This window comes from Hemibagrus wyckioides, linkage group LG25 (genome assembly GCF_019097595.1).
Source record: "Hemibagrus wyckioides isolate EC202008001 linkage group LG25, SWU_Hwy_1.0, whole genome shotgun sequence".
Taxonomy (NCBI): domain Eukaryota; kingdom Metazoa; phylum Chordata; class Actinopteri; order Siluriformes; family Bagridae; genus Hemibagrus; species Hemibagrus wyckioides.
Genome location: NC_080734.1, coordinates 14150672 through 14167387, shown reverse-complemented (window position 1 = coordinate 14167387; position 16716 = coordinate 14150672). Strand labels below are relative to the sequence as shown.

General features: G+C 39.1%; 1 protein-coding gene across 1 annotated transcript; it reads right to left on the bottom strand.

Moving 5' to 3' along the window:
- Window positions 1-2655: 2655 nt before the first annotated feature.
- sgpp1a (sphingosine-1-phosphate phosphatase 1a) lies at window positions 2656-15534 on the bottom strand. The gene is made up of 3 exons (XM_058379425.1): window positions 14508-15534; window positions 9862-9951; window positions 2656-5690 (listed from the first exon to the last, which is right to left on the bottom strand). Exons 1-3 carry the CDS (start codon window positions 15171-15173, stop codon window positions 5139-5141), a joined length of 1308 nt encoding a protein of 435 aa, XP_058235408.1. The 5' UTR covers window positions 15174-15534; the 3' UTR covers window positions 2656-5138.
- Window positions 15535-16716: the final 1182 nt, after the last annotated feature.

The window sequence follows — 16716 nt, the reverse complement described above, 5'->3', positions numbered from 1 at the left end:
AAGGTGTGCGAAGCGGAGTGGAGCAGAAATGCCCGGGTACTGAGAAATGTCACAGATCCGAGCAGTTGCTGAGGAAGACTGTCAAATATTTACCAAGTCGCTGACAACCACAACAATTCTTTTTGGGATTACTGATGCTTAGAATATGATCCGAGGGATTTTAACCCCCTTTCAACAAGAAATCCCTCAACACAGGGTTGCATAACATTCTTTACACACCAGTGATCCTTTCACGCTGTAGTCATGTCTCAGAGTCTCAGAGTACAATCATTCCACTGACTTACAGTATCTGTAGTTATTTATATATACACACACACACACACACATATATATATATATATATATATATATATATATATATATGTATATATATATAAAACTACAAATACTGTATAAAACCACCCATGATTTCTTGAATATTCAGCTTTTGTATTCGAGTCTGTGTATTTTGTTGAGAAAATTCTCATAAAGTAAGTTATTACTATTTGAAAAGTGAACGTGAAAATATATTAGTGAAAAAAGAAAAATATATTACACATCACCACAAGGTGGCGTTATTATTATTATTATTATTATTATTATTATTATTATTATTATTATTATTATTATTATTATTATTATTATTGTTGTTGTTGTTGTTGTTGTTGTTGTTGTTGTTGCTCTTGTACTTGTTCTTGTTCTTGTAATGGGGGTGATTATTATTGTTGCTGTTGTTCTTGTAATATCATCATCATCGTTATTATTATTATTGTTGTTGTTGTTGTTGTAATGGCGGTGATTATTATTGTTGCTGTTGTTTTTGTTGTTGTAATTTGGGATGATTATAATTATCATCATCATCGTCATTATTATTATTGTTGTTGTTGTTGTTGTTGTTGCTCTTGTACTTGTTCTTGTTCTTGTAATGGGGGTGATTATTATTGTTGCTGTTGTTCTTGTAATATCATCATCATCGTTATTATTATTATTGTTGTTGTTGTTGTTGTAATGGCGGTGATTATTATTGTTGCTGTTGTTTTTGTTGTTGTAATTTGGGATGATTATAATTATCATCATCATCGTCATTATTATTATTGTTGTTGTTGTTGTTGTTTTTGTTGTTCTTGTTGTAATATGGGGTGATTATAATTATCATCATCGTCATCATTATTATTATAATTATTATCCAAACCAATAACCCTTTATATAAGTTTATATGTCTGTGGGCACCATCATGCTTGTTGAACATCCGACTCCAGATTTATTCCCCCTCTGCTGTTATAATAAGCTCCACTCCTCTGGGAAGGCTTCCCACTAGATGTTGGAGCATGTCTGTTGGGATTTGTGATCATTCAGATATGAAAGTATTAATAAGATGAGGTACTGATGTAAGGTGAGGAAGTCTGGTGTGGAACTGGAGTTCCAGTTCATCCTCAAAGTATTTAATGGGGTTGAATTCAGGGCTCTGTGCATGACACTCAAGTGCCTCCATGTGTTCAGTGATCTCTCTTTGTATACAGGGACACTGTCATGCTGGAACAGGTTTGGGCCTTAGATCCAGTGACAAAAAATTGATGTAATGATACAGCATAAAGACAACCTATACAGGGATAAAGCCTTACTCAGTGTTAATGTGTAAATCTAATGTGTTCCTTTAGGGGGTACTCTAAAAACACAAACCACATGTTACTGAAGATTCTTACAAAATCCACACACACATACCTGATCCCATCTTTGAAGACAACAAGTCAGCTGTGCTGATAGTTTATAATTATGATTGTGCAAGTAACAAGAAGGCTGTCTCAGAAGGCTGAGATCCTTAATACAGCTGACCCTAATAGCAGTGTTCATTCAAATTGGGCTATGACTATGTAAAGATGTAGTTGGTTAATTAGAGTCAGGAGACATGTACAGTATTAAAAGGGACAGCCTTTAATGGCCACAATTTTATCAGTTGAAAATAGATGCTATCTACACTATACTGCCAAAAGTTTTTGGACACCCCTCCAAATCATCGAATTCAGGTGTTGTTTTTCAGGGGTTGGGCTCGGCTCCTTAGTTCTAGTGAAAAGAACTCTTAATGCTTCAGCATACCAAGACATTTTGGACAATTTTTAATGCCCCCATTTAATGCTCTCAACTTGCTTTGCTTTGTTCACTGGTGTGCAGTTATGTTGGAACAGGATGCAGCCATCCCCAAACTGTTCCCACAAAGTTGGGAGCAAGAAATTGTCCAAAATGTCTTGGTATGCTGAAGCATTAAGAGTTCCTTTTACTGGAACTAAGGGGCCGAGCCCAACCCCTGAATGCAATGATTTGGAAGGGTGTCCCAAAACATTTGGCAATATACAGTAGTATATGTTCTGGATCAGTTATTTGTGCAAATGTATTAACAATTTAACTCAAATAATTGAAATTATGCTTTATGGTGCATTAAAATAGAAATAGATCAGAATTTTACTTTGTGTCTATTTTATGAGTGATCAAATTAATGTACTGTTTTTTTTTCTCTTTTCTTTTAGTTTTAACATTTGCTTGCAGGGCTAATTGGTAGAAATCCAGAAAAGCTTCTTTGATTCACATCAGAATTTCATGGTCACATTTTAGGTCACATCACACAGCCACCACTGAGATTGCACTCAGCAATATACACACAGTAACACACACATAGATGTTCAAATACTATATTTATTGTGGCCTAGTTTACAGATTCATATCAGTGACATATTAATCTAACACACAATGAGTGTCTAATGACAGCTTTTTATGCAAACCACCCATTTTTAAGTGTTTTTTTGTGGCTGTGGTTGTTGTGTGGTTCCACATTAACAGCAGTGCATAACACAGGCTTTATAATGATGCCTCTTAACCTCCAAACACTGGTTATGGCTTCTGTGTAGCACAAGTACATGATGTGCTGTAGTCCATCCATAAGAGCTGGACTACAAGCAAAGCAGAATGCGTGATTTGTTGTTGTTTTTTTAGTAGCATAAGGTCTGAAGTGTAAGATGTGCTGCATACCAGACACTTGAATCGGTCTTAATACAAACTCACATTTCAATCACGGGTAAAAAATAGACTGAGATAAAGAGCTTTCCACAACCTAACGCAAATTATGCAGAGTAATAAATGTTTTATGACAAATACTGAGCACTTTGCATGTAGACATCTGTCTGGACCTCCGCCTCCTCACTCGCTTTTTCAGACAGATGAGAAAATATACAAATCCCATGGCATGGAGTTGTGTCATTAAAGCAATGTCATTAAAATCACTAAGGACTACACGTAACACAAACAAAAAAAACAGTACATCAAGATATTTTCAGTATAATGTCATTCAAGTATGACACTCTGGCTTTTAGAATCAGTCTAAATCCCCAGTCTCTTGCAGATCTGAACGTCCTGAGTTACTGAGAAATCCACTGTTCAATTCTGCCCAATTTCCGAGCTTACTGATCACTTGTTTCAAGATACATGAATGTATCAGATCTCTACTCAAGTATCCTTAATTGCTATCTTTTCAAGTCTAGTTTACTTTGACCACAGAATTTCAATTTATATTTGATTTGAGCATGTGTTACACTTCAGGAAGCCTGAATATGCTGAACTGAAATTGTATATAATTTATATACTTCTACTATTTAATTTTAGAATTAAATTACACCGTACAGGATTCAAAACATTTCATACACAAAATAGTTTAACACAGAAACAAGCCCTGTGATGCATTCTCTCATCTGTTATACACACACACACACACGAAATGTTATTGACTCAAGACTTAACGTGACATGTTCAGTGAGAATGTCTGTGAGACTGAAGACCAGGCCAGAGGTTTAGATTGGACATGTATAAATTTGTGCACACAAAATGAATTAACAGGAAGTCATCCTCTCCTTGTTCTCTCAACATGTCTTATTTATGCAAAGTACACGATACAAAAGGAGGAAAAACAAGAGGATTTCAAATTAAGACACTAGGCACTATCAAGTATGACTGAATATAACTAGTCTGAAAACAGCATTCTTTCAACACACTTTGCCCTGTGCTGCTCTGAAGTGAAGAGACATGCTTCAGGATGAAGTATTAGAAGACAAAGAAAGGCCTTAAAAGGAAAAGCCCTCAGGAGTGGGTTTGTATATACAAGTTTAACATGGCTAGGCAGAGCTTGTGAGTGTGCTCAGACTTGATTTGCTGGGAAAGGAGCCAGTGTACTATAGAACACAATGGTGCAGGATGGGTGTAGGTAGGAATACTGCCGAGGAGATGGGTGGAGATAAAACAAACAGGATCCTCACAATGCAAAGCAGAAACACTCCTAAATATTACGATGTTTCGTTTTACAGCATAACCTTTTGTTCACCTCTGAGACACAGCTGGTGCAATAAGCACAACTATGTCGTAGCTACACCACACCCTTACAGATGCACTGTGAAGCTACACAATTGCTAACTGTGGTCCATCTGTTGCTCTGCACAATTATAGCATTTCAAAACCAAACATTGCGGTCTGGGAACATTTGTGTCCAGGCCTAGTGCAAGTCACACAATGTTTAATGCACCCAGTCATTCATTTGACCAATCAATGATCTGTACAATTTTTAGCTCCACTTGGATTGCAACAAATGGGCTATAGTCAGTACAAAACAAATAGGGACTATATAAGCTTATATAGCTATAAGGAATTAGTCAGAACAGTTATAGACTAAACCATTGATTCAGTGAATAACAGTCGTTAATGAAGCTCAATTTAAAATTCATGATTAGGTTATGCTCTGAATACTGATGTTGACCAACACCATCATTCTTCTTGTGCAAAAAAGCTGCCTAGGCTAATATTTACCCTTCTGTGTTCTGGCAAAATTAATAACACTTTGGTTTATTAAAGAAAGATTTGAAAAGATTAACGACAGACACGTTAAAAATCGAAATAAAATATTAATAATTGACAATAAAATCAGAGAGAACGATGAAAAATAATTAAAAAAACATATTTACTGGATAGTGAGTTGAGTTTAGTGGTTACTTTGCCATCTAATGCCATTTCAGATAGCTCCCAAAAAAGTTTTTTTTTGCAGAAAACTGTAATTCGGTTCCCAAAAAAACAAAAACAAAAACAAATACCACATTACTAGATAAGGCAAAAGCCTGATAGTTTGTTCATGACAGGTTCAGACCGAGGAAGAGAAGTGGCACGAGGAAGACACAGCAAAAGGCCACTGTTCCATAAACCAGGAAACGGTATGTAAGCTCCACGCAAGGGTTCTGCCGCGCCTTGCGTACATCGTTAGAGGGTACGCTGAATAATTGGCAGGCTAGTGGGATAGCGATGGCCTTCATGATCGCACGCACAGCCAGCAGAGCTGCTACGCCGATCAGCAAGCGCAGGAGAGTGTCTCCTATCAGTGCACCGGTGATAGAGGGCATCTTGAGGGGTAGCGAGGAGGCAGGCGGGTCAGGCTGCAGGCTCAGCTGCTGGTTGAGGTGGCTTGCCAGTGCACCCCCTGCCCCGGTAGCCAGAGCCTGGGCGGTGTCAGCCCGGGACGTGCTCCACGTATCCAGAGCGAAGGCGAGCACAGCCAGGCCCACATGCAGCAGCAGAATGATTGCAGGAGCCATGCTGCTCGATAAGTAGAACGTGTCAATGTCTTCCAGCACTGGGAGAAAGCAAGCCAGGATCAGCAAGCTGTACAGGAAGCCTGTGATCACCTCCTATTGAAATGAATGGAAATATATTTCCATATTTTTTTTTACATGGAAAAGCAGTCACTAAGCAACAACATGACACTGGAACCTAGTATTCAAAATTTTATACTGATTTTTTAACAGATTTACATTTATGGCATATGGCAGATACCATAACACAGAGCAACTATGAATATATCTATGAATATATTGCCCCTAGTAGGCTAGGTAGAAAAGATAAATACTTAGGGAAAACTACAAATTCTACTCTGAGTGTCTACTTTCATTTGAGACATTAATCAGGACTGTGAAGTGAGACATGACAAACACATTCAATACTGAACACGGACACAAGAAAACAGGCACAAAATCAATTTTCTGGCCTCTGGGGGAAAAAAAAAAAGAGTTAATCTGATGCATCAATTCAAGTCATCATATCGATACACCCATATTGAATACATTCCTTATTTAGCACATAATGCAGCAGTCTTCTAGCTGTCCAAATTCTCACTGGACAAATTCTATTCCCCGGATGGTACACGTTATTACAATCCATTATGCATCGTACGTCTATTATACACCCACACTAGCACACTACCTCGATAGTACATGTGCATTTCTTTCAGTTTAAAATATACTTGTCAGGACAGACACTGGAATTATAAATATAAAGATCATTTTTAATGACTATTAAAGCCATCATGTACTTGTTAATGGTGCATTAAATGCACACAATGGCTTCAGTAATGTGGTTGTGATTTCAGCCTGTTGGTTAAACAACAGGAAAACAATGTCATTTTTAGAGTGTTGTATGAATTCGGGCCATTTTTCCCCCTTCACCGCGGTCCTCAGTGCTCTGTGAATAACTGACTACGTTGCAAATAATGAATGAGGGAGTGATTTTAAACATGTCAGAGCCTCAACACAAAGTCCTGGTCTGTTCCTTTGCGGTCTTGTGTTCTGTGTTCTGACGTCTTTAACGACGCTTTCAAAGGATACACAGTGAAGTAAGGAAGTGAAATCAGAAGTTCCTCACGCAGCTGTTCTTATACCAGTGCAAACAAGGTTTTTTTTTTTTTTTCCTCAATCAGAAAAACAAAACTCAGGCAGTAGTAAATCAACCAAAATTTTAACAGGCCTCATCTTTTATAATTCACGCAAATATTTTATGATATATATAAAATAAATATATTTAATATATATATTAAATATTTAATATATATATTAAATATTTAATATTATATATTAAATATATTTAAAATATAAAATAAAATATTTTATATTTTATATTTTACAGTCTGTGCTGAAAACAAGTACGCACTATACCTCAGTCTGGATACTTCCTGAGAGGTAATTATGTGCCTGTTGTACTAGCTTCCTGTTTTCACTCTTAAGTGGTAATCTGGACTTCCTCTTCAAGTTGGCCCTTTCACCATTTCACATACCAGCTTTCCAGATGTGGCTGCTGGTGACAGACTATTAGGAGTGACCGATATGTTATATCCTCAGGTCTCATTGATAAATAATAATAATAATCATCATCATCAAGTGTTTTTGTTAAATGTAATATTGAATATAAATGTAAAATAAATACACTATATTGCCAAAAGTTTTGGGACACCCCTCCAAATCACTGAGTTGAGGTGTTTTTCAGGGGTTGGGCTTGGCCCTTTAGTATTATTACACACAAATAATTTCAAACATGTAATGTTCTACTGGGTTCAATTATGTTCTCTCTGAACCCTAAATAGAAAAGCCTCAACACTTTTGTTCAAACCAACCAACACTAATCTTAATCTTCTCTCACCTGTCCTTTTGTGTAATTTGTACTTTAGACGACGTGTACGCAATCGATCAACGTTTAGTTTCTCCACCGAACTCATTTTTGGCTGAAAATCAGTGATTGGATAAATACACCTGATTCACATTTATCACTTGTGACAATAACAAGGCTGCTGATGACGTATAACGGAAACGTCACTGAAACGGGGCTGAAGGATTATAATTCAACTCCTATACAGAGTAGGTGTCACTCTGTGTAATCACCTGGCAGGACTGTAACTGATACTGTGTGAGTGTAGAGAGGTGAGTTTGTTCGACTGAACCCTTCACACCATTCTGTATTACAACACAACTGCTAATGGCGCTGTACAAAAGAAAATGCAATATAATCCCCTTTAAATCATTTGTTCACCTTAAACAAAACAATGCCAACGAACTTTTAAAGACAGGGGAGTTCCTCTATTTCACGGGAACAAGCCACCTCTGCAACTTTCTACTGTACACCTCACAGCAAATTTCTGCTCATCGTCTACCTCCGTTCTTTCTTCAGTGACATGAGCTCCAGCAGGTCTGGCACTGTTCCAATGCTGTCAGGTTGGAAATTAATGGCACACCTGTTCTTCCCTGCTATCTGATCTGGCCTGAAGTGTGTTCAAGGTTGGAAGCAGATTACAGGATAACTTTTAACATGTGACAAATCAGGCTATCATACCTTGGTGGCAATTATCTTCAAGCGATATGATCATGATAGTAAAAACATGGAGAAGGCAGGAGAGTAATCAGCCAGAAACTGCTGACTACACGAGAAAAGAGACTTTCAGCCTTGTATACGCTGTTATCACAGACAAATCCAGGAGCAGGAAGCTATACTATCATTAAATGTGTAGAATAACTGAAAAGAGGAGCACAAACACACACATAAAGCACAAAATGCAAGGTTAAATGCAGCCCTGATGGACAGTGGGGCCTAACAAAACATGTATTGTATCTTATCACTGATATTTATTGCGTTAAGAAATATTCCACTGTGTGTGAGATTACTATAAACAACACCTTTAACACAGTTCGCTGTAATGAGAAGGTTTTGAAGGTCAGGAAAAACTAGTGTTGTGCAAAATATTGAAAGCAAATAATACTAGCTTTTAATAAAAAATAAATAAATAAATAAGGGAAATAATAAATTAGGGAATAAAATCCACACTGAACGAGTTGCAAATCAGTATTTATGCTCAATCTTCAATGGCCCAAAAGAATTATTTAACAAATTATTGACTATATTATTTATTATTTATTAAACTCTGTGCTGACTCATTTGTTTTAACTATTGGATCATGGATACATTTAATTTCACAATCGCTTAAATCATCAATATTAACACAAGCAAATTTGTTGCTGGATTTTTCCTTTAAGATGTTCAGCAAAAAATATATTGATGATTTGTCACTTCGACTACAGATGAGTGAAAGTGAGTCGGGGGTAATCTGACACAAGATGAACCCCCAAGCAAGCAATTCGTCACATGATTACACGCTGGTATTCAGAGCAAATTTTGGTGTCCGGTGTCATTTCCATGAGCATAACTCAAACCTCAGAAGGTGAAGAGTTTTACTGTGTAAACCTATACTTCTACAAACAATCAATGGACAAAAAAAAAAAGAAAGAAAAATGATATATTTCGTTTTGGACGCATATTTAAACACAGTGTAATGTCAGATGACGGTAAAGGATGTTTCAACGTTTAGCTATCAGGCTCTGTGATACGTTCTTGGTGACTTTGTTAAAAGGATAAAAACCATGCAGGCTGCAGAAAGTGTATTATTACAGAGCCACTACGTGACAGTCTGAATCACCGATTTCACAGACAGCCGAAGTGTTGATAGTCAGTGGCTCCTCTGGGATAGCAAGCGCCCAATCAAAGAGGATCAGTGGAAGAAAACTGATAAAAAAGAAAAAAGAAAAAAGAAAAACAGAACCGATGTGCTGTGATAAACGCAGTAGAGCAGATGCTAGGATGAGTCAGCCATGATGACTCACTGATCTACGGCTTTAGCTCGTGAGCATCCATATCCATCCCGTGGGGTCGGGACTGCGGAGGTGTACGAGATAACAGTTAGGAGTCAGCTTCTGACTGCAGCTGCTTCTTGGTTAAATGTATAATCACGTTACATGGCCAGCTTTTCACAAAAGAGGCTAGTCTTCATTTTCTTTTGTCTTGGCTGAAATGGTTCATGCAATCAAAATATGCTTTATTGCCGAATGTAACAGATAAGCAAATGAGAGAGAGAGAGACAGAGAAACAATGGCACACACGTTTATGAATGTTCAAAATGCGCTTGAATGGAGGAAAGAGGACGTTTTCTAAATCCTCAACTCACTAGATCTGTGCATTCAAACTGCATGGAGTTTTTTTACTCACCAGGACAGAATGCATTCCCATGTAGATTCTGCTTATGCATACCAGGAAACTCCAGCATATGGCCACGGTCAGTCCAAACAGGAAAGGGTACTGAGACACAGGGAGAGGAGAAAATGCATTTTAAACGATTAAACATTTTAAGTAACTATTTCCACCGTACAGACTGACTCTGAACACACAAACACAACATGAGCCAGGAAGAGCAGGTTTGTATTTGTATTGATTTTCCCATTTCGCTTTTTTAAGTAACACACAAATTTTCTTTTGCAACTACAGACACTGGAATGTCGGTTAAACTGCTTTGGTTATGAAGTGCCCTCAGTACTAACAGTGAAGGCAAAAAAATAGGAAAATTAGGCAATGATTAATATTATAATATGGTAATTAAACAAAAAATGAGTAAAACCAGAAATAACTTGGAAATGAACACAAATGTCTCTGAAGAGTCTCTGTCCCGGCTTGACTGACCTGAGGACTGACCAGAGGACAGCTATGGGCAGTCTATTCAGGCATTTCATACTCTTTCCCTTGTCAATCACAGCAACACTAGCCTATCATGTGTGTCTGTAAAATCATGCATGTGGAAGAGGGTAGATAACACTTCCCTTTAAGTACGTTACGCTGCCCTGTGACACAGCATGAGCAGCCAAATAAAAAAGACATGACTAAATTAAATCAGAGACAAAAATGTACTAAATAATACATTTTACACTTTTAATAGTTCACTAAAAATATCAAATCAACTACTTCAGAGTCCTATTTTTTTAAAAAAGGATCCTGTACAATCTCAGAAAAGTGCATTAATTAATGTTGTATTTCCCAATCTTTATAATGAATATTCCATTAGCATTACATCTGTGTAAAACTAAGCAAACATTAAAATGACCTAGTTGAGATTTTATTTAACTAACTTAGCTCCCACACCTTCAACTTTGCACGTGATGAGTGTAAATTGGCTTATTCTCTGCTCTTGTGCTCACTGTATCATGAGACGTAAATTCCTCTTTAGAAAAATAAGCATTTCAAGCTTCCTCAGCTCCTCTGAGATTCTGCTGATATTGTCCCAGTGCAGCCAGTGGATATCAGATCAGTGCAATCTACACTTTCTAAATCTACTGCTACTGGGAGACAAGGGTCATTCAAAAACAAAGTAAGAAGATTTCAAAATAAATACTAACCACTGACCAACATTTCAAAATGAAAATCTACGACAGACTGGGTCACCATGTACACAGGTTTTGATAATGTCCTCCTGTGGTAGACATTTGCTCAGCAGTGCTGGTTTACACTCCTCAGGGATACGGCTTTGCATTCTGCAAATGTATGCCAAACTGCTGTGCAAATGCCGAGAATGATTTGCACAGAGGTTTGAGAAAAACAAACGTTTTGCTCTATCTGCTGAGTCCTGTAAATCTTTGTACAAGAAATGTCTTCGTGTTTAAGTGGGTTCTGCAAACACAGCTGAGTCAAAGAGACACAAAGAGAAGAGGGTCAAACCATTGTTCCAGCTCCATTGTTCTCGGGGTATTGCGATGCTTATCTTCTTTGCAAATTTGCAAATGACTGAAGTCACCTCAAAGTCAAAAAAAAAAAAAAAAAACCAGAACAGCAAAAACATAAAATAAAGTCAGGATGGAACTTTGAGCTTGTTCTGACCTCTCTACTGTTAGTGCAAACTTTCACATAATTTGAATGGTCTGAGACAACAATGTTACAGAAGGAATAACGAATGAAATACACTATATTGCCAAAAGTTTTGGGACACCACTCCAAATCATTGAATTCAGGTGTTGTGTTTCAGGACTCGGCCCCTTAGTTCCAGTGAAAGGAACTCTAAATAACTTCAGCATACCAAGACATTTTGGACAATTTCATGCTCCCAACTTTGGGGGAAAAGTTTGGGGATGGTCCCTTCCTGTTCCAACATGAGTAAGGTCCATAAAGGTCCATAAAGACATGGATGAGCGAGTTTGGTGTGGAGGAACTTGACTGGCCTGCATAGAGTCCTGACCTCAACACCTTTGGGATGAATTAGAGCATCAGTGAACCACTGAACATCAGTGGCTGACCTTACAAACATGCTTCTAGAGGAATGGTCAAAAATTCCCATAAACACACTCCTAAACCTTGTGGAAAGCCTTTCCAGAAGAGTTGAAGCTGTTATAGCTGCAAAGGGCGGGCCAACTCTATTACATTCATGTGCATGTAAAAGCAGATGTCCCAAAAGTTTTGGCAATATAGTGTATTAAACAGAGATCCAATAAAGCTTTTACTCTGTGTTCGCCATTTATGTCCATTATTTCTTATTTCTCCGCATTACATCACCTGTTAAATACAAAACTGACAGTGAGAATGATAATGGATTACGCCACATGATAGAAACCTTTTCTCCCTTCAAAGCGTTGTAAGAGAGTTGTTGTTTTTTTATTCTAAACTAGCACCATTCGTACCAGTTGGTACAAACATCTAACATCTAACTGGAACCTTCGGTATTTAACCAATGAGCAGAAAAAGCATTAAGTGGTTCTTTGCAGCAACTTACCCTTGACTCAATGAACTTTAGAGTTCACACCACCATGTGTATGACCTCGGTAAATCTCACTGCCTGTACATTACCCAAGAGATCAGAGGCCATTCACTGTTATCACGCAGCAGCTCTATACTCATCCTGTCTAAATGACAAATGCTGAAATCAATGTGGCTATGAAACGTTTTTACTACATAAGTCAAGCAGTGGGTCTAACATGTAATGGAAGCCTATTAATGAGCAAAATCAATCACTGCCTAATAAGTGCATAATGCTGAATTACTAACCATTGCCTTGACACAGCCTTAAATAGAACTCAACTGAAACTGCTTTAAACACATTTTTCATATGCTGCACTGTTGATTTTGTTTTGCATCACACAAAACCTGCACAGAAGTCATAGATATTGTAAAGGATCTCCAACCTAGAATGAGACTTCTTTTCCATTAGTCAAAAAGAGAACCTGAGATACAATCACTGCTAGTCTAAACCTTCAAGACGTATCTTATTCATGAAAACGTTTGCCTGTTATGTAGAACTCCATTACTGAAAGTGATATCTAGAGTGATGTGAGGTTTTCTCTTGTCATGCTAAACCTGTAAGCGTTTACAGCTCCCAGGCAGTGCATTTCCAGGACAAGGAACGTGCAAGAGGATCCTGGTGACAAAGCATTTGTAATATGAGATTCGCACACAGCGGGACATCAAAATGCATGACTGAATGAATAACATTTGATAATCTTAAAGTACTACTTAAAATAACATAATTCAACAAAGTGTGTGAGTGTGTGTGTGAGTGTGTGTGTGTGTGTGTGTTTTCAAACTGAGCACATCTTCTTCCTACAAGATCTCCAATGCTATTCCTACTGGACTGCTGGAAAACATGTATAAAATAAAAATGTGTGAAAGATACAGATGTGTAAAAATACACTCTGTGATAAAACATCCTTTCTGTGCATTCCCCAAAAGTAGAGGTTTACAGCTAGAGGAGGTATTTAATCACTCAAACAATCAAAATCTATTCACAGGCACTGACTGCAACACTGAATTATACTCTATTGGCTCGTTCCATTGGCACCTTTTAAATGATGACGTTCTACATTCATGGCATTTTTATCTAATTTTATACAACTGAGCAATTGACGGTTAAGGGCCTTACTCAGGGCCCAGCTTGGTGGACCTGGGATTTCACAACTCACAACTTTCCAGTCAGTAGTCCAACAACTTAACCACTAAGCTACCACATGACCCTTTTGTCAAACAGATTAGACATGAGAACATTTATACAGTGTGCATCAAATGTGAGCCTACCTTTAGACCTACATTACATGACTAAATGTATATGGACACCTGGGCATTACACCCATGTGTAATTGTGGTTCTTCCCCCAAACTGTTTCCACAAACTTGGAATCGCACTTGTCTTGGAAGTTTAATGAAGTGTCTTTGTATGTTGTAGCATTACAGCTTTCCTTCACTAGATCTACGAGGCTCAAACCTGTTCCAGCATGACAATGCCCCTGAGCAACACAGCAGGGTCCATGAAGACATGGTCTGCTGAGGTAGGAGCAGAAGAACTTGAGCATCCTTCACAGAGCCTGCAAGCGCATATGGGTGTGACGGTCAGGTGTCTGCAAAACTTACAGGCAATCTCTCAGGCAGTTTTTATAATTCAGAAAGAACAACCTCCTGAAAACTTTTCAATACTGAACAGGAAAATGTTTTTGTTAACCTACCTGTAAATTGTAATGAAGTACACAGCTACAAGTTATAGTGGAGTGTGGTTAAGGTGTTGGGCTACTGATCTGAAGGTTGTTAGTTCAATTCCCAGGTCCCCCAAGCTGCCACTGCTGGGCCCCTGAGCAAAGCCCTTAACTCTCAATTGCTCAGATGTAAAAATGAGATAAATTATAAGTCACTCTGGATAAATGCCAGAAATGTAAATCCAGCACATAATTATTATATCAGTTTTGTTATTTCAACTAAACCAGCATAGCCTCTTCATGAGATTTCAGAATGAATGATGGTGAAACACATACAAGATCTAAACTGCTGGCATTATTTTGAATGATGGCCCTCAGTCCCTGACTCATGCAGGATACCAAGGAACTCGAGCATTACCTCCCAGCGGTTGTAAGTGAGCATGAAGAGACAGAAAGGGACAGAGGTTCCAGTCATGGCATGCACAGATGGCATGCTGTACTCGACGTTGTAGAAGACCTCCACTTTGACCACGGGTGGCGATGCAGGTCGTGTCCACCCCACCAGGTCTTTGGTGGTCTGTCCGAAGAACAGCACCCAGACCCATACAACGATGACCTGCCGGCTCACAAACGCGTCCACGTTCCACATCAGGAATGGGAAGAACACGATGAAGAACATCTCATTGCCCAGTTCAGTGCCCATGGTGAACAGGTAGAAGAGGAACTTGTTCTCGATAATGAACTCCTGACCAACATCATCGGTCAGAGAGTTCTTACGGAGAGGCTTGACTCTTCCTCTTGGATTTAAGGTTTCAGTACCAGGGCTGGCCAAAGGAACATCCTTGTTCTCGCTGTTAACCGGATCGTGTTGTTTCACACACTTCTTGCTCTCAGTGTCCCGATCACACCGCTTCACACATGCACCGTTAGGAGACACGTCCCGGTCGCTCTCCTTCTCCGTGGCGGCTGATCTGCGGGAAAACGTCCCCCTGACTCCGCAAAGCTGCTGAAACCTGGCGACATGACGAGGGTCCTGCAAGTATCTAAAAAGGCAGACAAATCGCGTGAACATAACAGTCGCCATTATAAAACCGAAACGGTCCTCCTCAGTGAGCGGAACCCAATCCTCGCGCGCTGATGATGATGATGATGGTGATGATGATCAGGCGAGGGTGGTGCTTCCCTGAAATCCAGGAACATACAGCTAACAACACAGCTAGCAACACAGCTAGCTCGCTAACGGCAACTTTCTCTTCATGGCGCCGCGGTTCATTCGTGACTCTGCGATCTGTGTACCTGACGGAAATATGTCCCGTCTAATGGCTAATCTTATTTAACAACACAAGTTGAACGAGCAAGCTCGCTTAGAAATGAAACGAAAACCGTAAACCCCGGCTGGCGCTTTGCGCTCTACGCCACGGGCACGCGCACTGGTGATGACGTACGTGCGGGTCCCCGCACACACAGACTTCTGCACGACACGACCAACAGTATGTGGACACCAAACACACCCATATGTTGTTCTTCCCCTAAAAGGCTGCACACAAAATTCTAAGCACAGAATGGTCTAAAATGCCTTTGTATGCTGTAGCATTAAGACTGTCCTGCACAGATCCCTGACCTGAACACCTTTGGTATGAACTGGAACACTGACTGCACGCCAGATCTCCTCGTCCAGCATCAGTGCCTGACCTCACTAATGCTCTTATAGCTGAATGAACACCAAATCCTCTCAACCACGTTCCATAGAGAACATTAGTAGCAAAAGGAAGGACTGAACCTGAAATAAGAGCACAAAAACACACATGGGAGTAATGGTCAGTTGTCCACAAACAGGTCATATAGTGTCTTGTACTGAATAGTAAATAATAAAGTATTAATAATATGTAATAATATTCATGTATAATTTAAGTACTTGGGGTCAACAGTCCAGAGTAATGGAAAAGAGGTAAAGAAGCGAGTGCAGGCAGGTTGGAATGGGTGGAGAAAGGTGTTCGGAGTTCTGTGTGATAGAAAAATATCAGCAAAAATCAAGAGGAAGGTGTACAAGACAGTGGTGAGACCGGCCATGCTGTATGTTTTAGAGACTGTGTCAGTGAGGAAGAGACAGGAGTCAGAGCTGGAGGTAGCAGAGCTGAAGATGTTGAGGTTCTCTTTGGGAGTGACAAGGTTGGACAGGATTAGGAACGAGTACATCAGAGGGACAGCTCATGTTGGACGTTTGGGGGACAAAGTTAGGGAGAGGCCAGATTAAGATGGTTTGGACATGTTCAGAGGAGGGAGAGGGAGTATATTGGTAGGAGAATGTTGGACATGGAGCTGTCAGGCAGGAGGCAAAGAGGAAGGCCAAAGAGGAGGTATATGGATGTAATAAATGAGGATATGAAGCTAGTGGGTGCAAGTGTTGAAGATGCAGAAGATAGGGATAGGTGGAGAGAGATGATTCGCTGTGGACACCCCTGAAAGGAAAAGCCGAAAGAAGAAGAATATTCATGTATAATTACTACTCAGTTCATGTAGCTCTTCCAATGTTGTGCATTGAATTCAAATCCCAAAACCTTAAAAACAAGTAGGACTATAAATAATGCCAACAACTTTCATAAAAATGTGTTCTTTGAGTGGAAAGT

Excerpts from the sequence above, each read along its gene's own strand:
- sgpp1a (XM_058379425.1), bottom strand. The coding sequence starts at position 15,173 with ATGGCGACTGTTATGTTCACGCGATTTGTCTGCCTTTTTAGATACTTG. Across the intron at positions 9,952-14,507 it reads TCACTTACAACCGCTGGGAG|TACCCTTTCCTGTTTGGACT; the intron begins GTAATGCTCGAG and ends CCTGTGTCTCAG. Across the intron at positions 5,691-9,861 it reads TGGGAATGCATTCTGTCCTG|GAGGTGATCACAGGCTTCCT; the intron begins GTGAGTAAAAAA and ends TCATTTCAATAG.